The 9,053-nt window shown below is 59.8% G+C and overlaps 1 protein-coding gene and 1 long non-coding RNA gene across 5 annotated transcripts in view; one reads left to right on the forward strand and one right to left on the reverse strand.

Annotated features, from left to right (window-relative positions):
- Positions 1 to 9,053, reverse strand: part of LOC128078179 (uncharacterized) — a 314,575-nt gene that overhangs the window by 116,270 nt on the left and 189,252 nt on the right. The gene's annotated exons all lie outside the window — the stretch shown is intronic.
- PAX2 (paired box 2) overlaps positions 5,908 to 9,053 on the forward strand; it is an 85,188-nt gene continuing 82,042 nt past the window's right edge. For 2 of the 4 annotated variants that reach the window (XM_052678122.1, XM_052678125.1), the window contains exons 1-2: positions 5,914 to 6,582; positions 6,795 to 6,945. In XM_052678122.1, the coding sequence (XP_052534082.1) occupies positions 6,436 to 6,582; positions 6,795 to 6,945 (298 nt within the window). In that variant the 5' untranslated portion in view covers positions 5,914 to 6,435. Of the gene's footprint in view, positions 6,583 to 6,727; positions 6,946 to 9,053 lie in introns of those variants that run through there. The other 2 variants (XM_052678123.1, XM_052678127.1) reach the window with 2 other exon arrangements.

Below are 9,053 nucleotides of genomic sequence, written 5' to 3' on the forward strand. Positions count from 1 at the left end.
CGACTCCGGCAGCACGAAGTCAATGACCTGGCAGTTACACTCTAATTAGCGCCTCCCGCAAACAGCCCCCAGCCAGCCCCGCCGGCCGCTCCGCACACGCGGGGCACAAGAGGGCGGGCGGCGGCGCGGGGCACCCGAGACCCCCGACGGCAGCGTGCAGCGGGCCCCGGCCCCACGGAGGGGCCCATGCGGGACGCTACCCGGCCCCGCACGCTGCTCCCACACCCAGCAAGGCCGGCAGCAGGGCCGCGGGCCGAGCCGGGGCGGGGGAAGCGAGCGGCAGCCGAGCCGGCGGCGTAAAGTAGTGCGGAGGGTGCGAAGTGATGGGCGGTGTTCTGAGCGGCAGCACCTGGCAGAGGGGTGCGGGGCCCGGGGCTGCCTGGGGCGCCGCGGCGGTGTGCTCTATTTGTGCAGGAGGGTGCGGGAGCGTTCTCCTCCACGTCTCTGCACAGGTGCATCTCGAAATGTGCCCGAGCTGTCTGAAAAAGGAATGGCTACGTGCCGTGACATATATATAAATTAAACACTCTTCGTCTTGATACAGAGATCTGCTTTTGTGTTGCACATTCCGTGTGTATATTGCCACTTACTCCTGTCCGCCGGACTCAATTCGGTGTGAGCTGCAGCCGCGGGCCCACGGCTTCGGGCTTCGGGGTGCGGGTGTGCGGGGCGGGGGGAGCGGGGCCGGGGGTGTTGCGGGCCGTGGGCTGGTGGCAAGGAACCGATGGGCGTTGGGAGCAAGTGGAGAGTGGCACCGCTTCGGACAGGAGTTTGTTTAGAGGGAAAGGAGTTGAAATGACTGCTACAAAGGTTGCGCAGAAATGAGTCTCGCAGAGCGGGGAAGCAGGAGCAGCTCGGCGTGTGAGGTATCGCAGTGGAACTGCTTCTGCTTCAGACCCCGGGATTAATCAAAGAAATCGGTGCGGTTGATGAGGAGTTATTCAGCAGCTGAGCTCTGGAAAGCTGCATCCCTGCTTTCTTTATACATTTTATTATTTTCAATTGGGTTGAAAAATTAGGAGCGTTTAGAGAAAAGAAATACACATTTCTTCTTCCAGCGGGCTGGAAAGCTCTGGTTTTGCCCCTCCACACACGCACACACACATTCTATCTTTCTCTTTCTATTTTTACTTCTTCTGAAGTTTGCGGTGGGGCCGAAGGGAAGGATGCTCTGGAGGCAGCCGGGAGCCGAGCGGCTGCTCCTCACCCCCCCGGGGCGGCCCCGGAGCTCCGCACCCCGCGATGCCATAGGGACAGGCCCAGCTCCCGGCGTCTCGATCCCCCCGGCGGGGCTCGGCCTCTTTGTCCGGTGGCGGGGGGCACTGCAGGCACCGCGTTTTGCCCACCCTCCCACGCCCCCCTCCCGGGCGCTGCCGCCGCTCGGCACAGGGCCGCGTTCCGCCCCGACGGGCCGGGAAGCGGGTGAGGGGCCGTCGGGGCGCGGTGCGGGGCTCGGGCCAATTTATCAGTTATTAAAGGACCCTTCCCGGACCCGCAGAGCTCAGGGGCATTTCTCATCTCTACTCCAAATAGGGAAAGAAAAAAAAAATGCAGTCAGCTATCTTTAATCATTGACTCGAGGGCACATTTCACATCATCTCTCAAATCTGCATTTTTTATGAAGTGGCCAAAACGTGTGCTGGGTGTATAATTTTCTCTTCCTTATTGGCGCTAAGAGAAGTAATGAGAAATCGGCTGGAAATTAGCTTGCCTCGGCCCCTGCAGCCCGCTCCCCGCACACAGCCGTGCCCCCGCACGCCCTTCTATAGCAACCGGACCGCAGCGGGGGGAGAAGAGGAGGGAGGCGAGGGCTGCGAACTGGGGACGGAGCCACAAACTTCGCATTTCTCCACCGCCCCCAGCCCGTGGCGGGGGTCCCCGTGCAGGGACAATGGCCGCATTCCCGGGGCGAGGAGAAGGGCGCGCACGAGCCTCATCTCCGGCTTTTGCTCTTCTCACTGAGGAACCTCTCCCGAACCGAACCCGGCCCCCGGCGCAGGGAACTCCGCGAGTCCCGGACCGAGGAAGGCGGGAGGCGGCGGCTGGGGGACGACATTTATTTCCGAGGTTTTAACAGACGGAAACGCATTATCGCCCTTGTCGTTATCGTTCCCCTTATTATTATTATTATTAATTCCCGGGCTACCGGAGTTTTCCACCGCAGTTTTCCACCGACGCGGGGACGGCGGCCCAGGACGGGAGGCGCATCCCTGCCCGCCCGGGGCCCCTTTGTTCTCCCCCCTCCCCATCCCCCTTTCCCCCCGGGCCTCCCGCTGTGCCCCTCGGGGACCGGGAACTGTTGCTGCTGCCTGCGGTGGGCACCGCACAAGGAAGGAGCGGATAGTGGTGCCTGCGGCTCGGAGACGGCGCTGCGCGGGGCTCTGGGAGTCCGAAACGGGCCGTGGGGAAACCGGCTGGCACCCATGCTCCTCTGCTCTGATGTCTGCTAACTGTTTCAAGGCCCTGTAAAAACTTTTTCTTTGCTTTTCCTTTCTTCCCTCTTCTCTTCTCTTCTCTTCCCTTCCCTTCTCTTCTCTTCTCTTCTCTTCTCTTCTCTTCTCTTCTCTTCTCTTCTCTTCTCTTCTCTTCTCTTCTCTTCTCTTCTCTTCTCTTCTCTTCTCTTCTCTTCTCTTCTCTTCTCTTCTCTTCTCTCCTCTCCTCTCCTCTCCTCTCCTCTCCTCTCCTCTCCTCTCCTCTCCTCTCCTCTCCTCTCCTCTCCTCTCCTCTCCTCTCCTCTCCTCTCCTCTCCTCTCCTCTCCTCTCCTCTCTTTCTCTCTTCTCTTCTTTTCTTTTCCTCTCTTTTTCTATCTTGTTCTTTTCTTCTCTTTTCTTCCCTTTTCTTCCCTTTTCTTCCCTTTTCCTCTCTTCTCTTCTAGTCTCTTGTCCTTTTCTTTTCTCTCTTTTCCCTTTCCTTTCCTTTCCTTTCCTTTCCTTTCCTTTCCTTTCCTTTCCTTTCCTTTCCTTTCCTTTCCTTTCCTTTCCTTTCCTTTCCTTTCCTTTCCTTCCCTTTCCTTCCCTTTCCTTCCCTTTCCTTCCCTTTCCTTCCCTTTCCTTCCCTTTCCTTCCCTTTCCTTTCCTTTCCTTTTTTCTTTCCTTCCCTTGCCTCTCTTTGCTTCTCCTTGCCTATCTCCTCTCCTGCTCTCCCACTCCCTTCTCTCTGTCCACAAAAGCTACAGGATTTATTTTCTCATTTTCTGTTTCTCTGTTCTCATATTTTTCATTTTTCATATTAAAATCTCACCACCACTCTATTTATCCATCCATCCATCCTGTTTTCATCTGCAAATTAAACGTCCCCTTCTTTCATTCAGTCCTTTTTTTCTCTAATATCAGTAAAAATCAATGTGTCTCCTGTCCATCCATTCATCCCGATTCCTATCGCTCATTTAGATCCATCCTTTTTATTTTCCCTTCTTCCACACACTACCACAGCACACATTCTACGTCTACAGCCCCTCGGATTACTGGTGATACCCCACTTTTCCTTTCCTTTCTTTCGCCTCTGGGAAAGGCGATCGGGTGCCCCCACGTTGTACTCCCCAGCCCATTTCTCCCCTGACCCAGCAGAGTTACAGCTCAAAGCCCGGCCCCGGGGACAGCCGCCGGCTCTGGAAACTTGTCCCAGCTCCCAGGGGAGAAAGAAGAGAAGGGAAAGGTCTCCCGAACTGCGCCTGGGCTTGGCGGGACGGGAGGGACGCGATGGGGCGTCCCGGCCGCGTGCGAGCATTTCGGGGCAGCGCTCCTGGATGGGAGCCTCACTGGAGCACAGCGCAGCTCGAGATTCCCCCGGCTGCGACTGCAGCGGCCGCACCGCCCCGCACCACCCCCGCACCGCAGTGCCCCCCCTGGCGGCCCGCGGGCAGCCCGGGACGGGCGGGCGGGGCGGAGGGGCGCGGGGGCCGCGGTGCCGCTGCGTTTTTGTCTTTGATTGTTCCGAGGGCCGGGGTTAATCATTGCGCCGTGCTGCCGAACGTTGCCAGGCTGCTCCCCCCCCCCCGCCGGGGGCCGTGTCCCTCGCTCCTCGCAACGGGGAGGCCACGGCCCACGCGTACGTCCCACGCGGCCCTTTTCGTGCACCCGCCACTGCAGCGCTGAAATTACCCTGGCACCGCAGGGAACCGGGACCAGAGGGAGCCCCAGGCCCGGTGCAGCTCCCCGCCCCAGCGGCCCCCCCTCAGGTGGTCCGTGCCTCCCGGCCGGGGAAAACGAACACCACGCGGCAGGGAAGGCCCCGAGTTCCTCAGTTGTCCCAAAGCAAGCACCCACAGGTGCGCAACTTCCTGTTCCCTCCCGCTACCTGTTGCGGTCACCGCTGTTCCATCTAAGGGGAAGGAGCCCGCCGCCTCCCGCCCGCATCCCCTCGGGACTTTGTTCCTTACAACATCGGTCCCGGCTATTGCCTGAACGTGGGGACGTGGGGTCTGGGCCTGGAGCGGAGGTTCGGGGGGGCTCGGGAAGGTGCCTGGGGGGCTCTGGGGGGTCCCGGGAGGGTTTTGCTGCCCGGTCGCAGGCGGGGCTGCTCCCGCTCTGCCTCCGCATTTCCCTGGGAACTTTCTATTCCGGAGTTAACTATTAACCGCAGGAAAACAGGCAATTTTCTTCGGAATGCCAAGTATTTCCTTCATCCAGCAGATAGATGGGGTGATTGATTAATATGGAAATTGATATTAAAATTCGGGTGGCGGACAGGAACGCCTTCCCCGCAGCCACAGCCGCCCGGGTTCAGCCACACGGAGAGCGGCCGCCCGCCAGAGGAGCGCGGAGCGGCTGCCGAGGGCTCTCCGGGGCTCTCCAAGAAGCGCTAATTGCGATGTGCGGGAGGACGAGGCCACAGCCGCAAGGGCCGCCCCACACCGAGAGGGCTGGGGGCACGGGGCGGGGGGCGGGCAGGGCCCGCTGGGTGAAGGCAAGGATTGACGCACACGAACAGAGCCGCACGGCTTCCCCAGAGCCCCCGGGTCGCCCTTTCCTGGGGCTCCTCTTGGCCCCCACATGCACGCTGCCTGCCCCCCCCCCCCCCCCCCCCCCTCTCCCCCCCCCGGCACATTTCTCCCCATCCCTCTCTCTGCCTTTTCACGCCTTCTGTTTTTCTTTTTCCCCCTTCCCTCCCCGTATCCCGGAGGGGTGCTTACCGACCCCTAAGCTGCCCCCCCGCCCCTCGGTGCCACCCCCGCCCCTGTGCCCCCCCCCCGGCAGCCCGTCCCGCCGCCCGAGCAGCGCCGTATGAAGTTCTAACTGGTTGGTGTCAGGCAGCTCTCTCTAAGCAGCCTGGCGTGACGGATTAAACATCAACTAGTTAAATAAAAATTAATATCAACTGCCTCCTAACTTCTAATGTCATGTTGTTTATAACTAATGAACTGATTAGGGGATAAACACATCAGGAAGACATTTCTGCTTCCCTGCTCTTTCGAGAGAGATTTGCAGAATTCAAAGCAAATCTCCCAGAGTCCCTCCCGGGTTTTTCCCAGCCCGGCCCGGAGCGGGGGGAGATCCTCGGGGCCGCTCGGGCCCGGCCGCCCCTATTTAAGCCCCTCGGCCGCACACAGCGCACGGCAGCGGTGCTGGGAACGGGGCCGCCCGGGCAGCCCTGGCTGTGCTGCTGCCTCCGCTGCTCCCTCTCCGCGGCGGGATGGAAAAATGCTCATTGCTCCGCTATCGACTTCTGGCGCCCCATTTTCATATTTAAAATGAAACTTTTCTTCCTTTGCTCGAAGCGACAATCGATGCTCGTTAAGTGTTATGGAGGAAAGCGCTCCCCGCACCACCTTTATTTCCACAGCGATCCCGTGTCCGTGGCACGCTCCTCGCCTGGCCGCGTTGTTAACGTTTTCCCAAACACTTCAGAAAAAGAAACAGAGGCGCTCAGTGCCCCCGCCCGCCCCATCCCGGGGAGGCCCCGCGCCTTTAAGTACTGTTTGCCCAGCACCGCCGGCTCTGACAAGACAATAATAACAGGGGAAGCTTTTTAAAACCAATTTAGCAAATGCAGAAATGTAATTTTAATGAAGAATCGATAGCAGAATGGTTCATTTTTCCTGGGACTCCTTGTTGGAGCTGAGAGAGACTTTCAATCAATGGGGAGATGGAAGAGGGAGGGGGAGAAAGAAAGAAAGAAAAATATTCGCTCGGTGATGTCTTTAGCACGGGGAATTTTTCTTATTTTCCGTGTAGCTTTGTTTTATTCGTTATTTATTCTCGGCCGAGGAGCCGGCACCGAAACGCGGCGGTGAAAGCGCAGCAGACGGGCGGGCGGCTCCGGCAGCACAAAGCGCCCCGGGCAGCCCAGGGTCGCTCCCACCGCACCCCGAGCGGGGGGCTGCAGGGCCCCGGGGGCTGCACGGCCCTGCCCACCCTGCCAGTCCCCCAGCCCGACTCCGAGGAAGTTGCTCCCCGTCCCCTCGGCTCCCGTCCCCGCTGCCCCTCTCCACGCACATGTGTATAGTAATAAGACAACAAATGAATGCGCCGTCGCAACAAAGCCCCCCGCAGGCAGCCGGCCGTGGGAGGGGGCAGGGACGGGGGAGCAGAGCCCCGCGTTGCCCCGCACGGCCCCGTGCCCCCGCCGCCGCACCGGGGCAGGTGAGTCCCTCTCCACTTTTATAAGCAGCAGTGCTGCCTTTGCTTTGATTGTTATTTATTTTCCCCTCCTTTTAGCCTGTCCCGGCTCAGTAGAGCGGCGTTTCTTTCTCTGTGGCTGGCTTTTTTTTTTTTTTTTTTGTGGTGGTGCTGCTGTGGTGTGTGTGTGTGTGCGTTGTTATCTAAACCGTTTAGTTTTGGGTGGTTGCGCCTAGATCTCGAAAGTCAGCGGGGGAAAGCAAGACACCCGAGCGGGGAGGAGAGAAGCGAAGAAAAGGCCGCGGCGGATCCGCTCTTTGCAGCCGTCCGGGGGAGCCGGGCCATTAGGCAGAGAGAGGAGCATGGCTCAGAGCTCGGGGAGAGCAGGTAAGGGGCGGGGGGCGCTGCATATTCAGCAGGGAGGGGTGAGGCCGGCCCCCCGACTCCCTCCTTTGGCAGGAGGCCGCCTGCCCCCGCTCTCTCTTTCTCCCTCGCCCCTCAGCCCCCCCCCCCCCCGCCCTCTCTATCCCTCCGCCCGCCGCCCCCTTTCCTACAGGGCCCCCGCTCTCTCCCCAGCGCTGCCGGCTCCCTGCCCCAGCCCGGAGTTGTCTCCCGTCTGTAAAAAGTTGAGGGCGTCGCCCGAGCTCTCCGCACCCCGCAGCTCTCAACCCCCCCCGGAGCCCCGCTTGCCGCGCTGCTGCCGGCACCGCACCGGGCTCCGCGCGGCCAGCGCCGGTGGCAGCGGGCGGAGGATCGAGGCCGGGCCGACGTGGGGGCTGCGCCGCTCCCCGAAACCGACGGACGGGTCCCCCGGGCCCCCTCCCTCCCACTCTTCAATTTTATGATGTTCAAACAAAGCTCCGAACGAGAGCCGTCGGAGAGGAAGGGTTTTCCTCCCGTCGCGGTAAAAACACAACGAGGCGGTGCGGTTCTTTGAAATCACGTCAGTAAACCGGGTTTGGAATTTAGGGATTCGGGAGGGGGAAAAGGACCGAAGCGCAAACGGAGGCTGCGAATGCGAAGCTGCCGGTGCCGGCCCCGGGGGCGGAGGGGTTCGGCGCTCGGCCGCAGGGGCGGCAGGGGGAGAGAGCGGAGCTCGCAGCCCCTTCCGTGCCGCACAGCCCCCATGGAAAAGGGGGTGCGTCCCGAGAAATGCTCCTCGCCAAAGCGTCGCGGGGCTGGATATGTGCGTGTACACACGTCCACGCGCGAGAGTTTGTATTTTCCTGATCGAATCAATTAAACGTAGCGCTTTTGTTTTGTATTATATACGAATATTATACGGCTTTACCAACACGTAAAGGGAAAAAAATGGAAAGGCAACGAAAAAGGCCTTCTAAAAGGAAAGGCCAGAGCGGGTTTCTGTCGCTGTTCTGCACCGAATGTCTTCTGAGCCGAAACCGGAAAAAAAAAAAAAACCCCAAAAAAAAACACATTCGGAAAGTTTGTCACCCCCTCCGCTCCTTTTCCCTTCTGTATTTTTAAAGGATCTGCCGAAGTCCCTTTGCATCTGAGGTTTAAATAGGGAGATCAATAGAAAACAGTTGTAATGATCTAATTAATTATGGCAAAATTAAAAGCGAGTAGAAAATCAATCTCTGATGGTGTTGAAGATGGAATTAAATTGATAGTCCATCTGTTCACCTCCTAGACCGTATAAATATGCAACCCAAGGACGGAGCTAATGGGATCAAGCTGCCGGGGAGACTCTCTCTCCATCTCTCTCCTTTCTTGTTACCCCTTTCCCTCGCGGAGCTCAGCCCCGCACACCGCCGCTCCGCTCCCGCACCGGGGCCCGCCGAGCGCCGGCCCGCAGAGCGGTGGGGCGGGCGGGGGGGAAGCGGAGCGGCGGCGCTCGGTGACAGTGCGTTCCCTGCCGTGCCGTTTTGAAATCGAACGGTCGGGCTTTATTATCACGATGATGACTACGGAGAGGCGTACGAACGTCCGCTCCCGCTCGGCGTCCCTCTCCCAGCCGCCCGTTCTCCGCTATCTGCGCTTGCGGGGCCGGGCCGGAAAGCTGCAGGGCTTCCCCCCGTCCCGGCCCCTTTCCGTGGCGAACATCGGGGCCGGCCCGGCGCTGCCCGCCGCCCACGGCACCCGGCGGCCGCGGCTCCGCGGGGAGGGGCCGGGGCGACCCGAGCCGCGGCCCCCGGGGCCGGGGGGGGGGGGGGTCGGGCCCTGCCGGGTTTGCCTTCCGCTCGCGCTGCCGCAGCCGGGCGGAGAGCGCCCGGGGGGGCACCCGCGGCCCCGATCGGATTTATTAATTGATGTATTGAAAAGCGGGATTGATTGACATCCCCTAATGGAAATTACAGCCCCGCCATCCCGCTGAACGCTGCCCTCCCGGCCGTCCCTTCATAAAGGAACCCTTGAGGCGAAAGGTAGATTTTCATTTAAAGTGCACCGTCCTCAATTTCACAGATTAGATACATTTTAAACACAGACACACATATTGCAAATTAGAAGCTAATTTAATTATAAATCAAAACTGG

Source organism: Tympanuchus pallidicinctus, unplaced genomic scaffold (genome assembly GCF_026119805.1).
Source record: "Tympanuchus pallidicinctus isolate F22 unplaced genomic scaffold, pur_lepc_1.0 scaffold16, whole genome shotgun sequence".
Taxonomy (NCBI): Eukaryota; Metazoa; Chordata; class Aves; order Galliformes; family Phasianidae; genus Tympanuchus; species Tympanuchus pallidicinctus.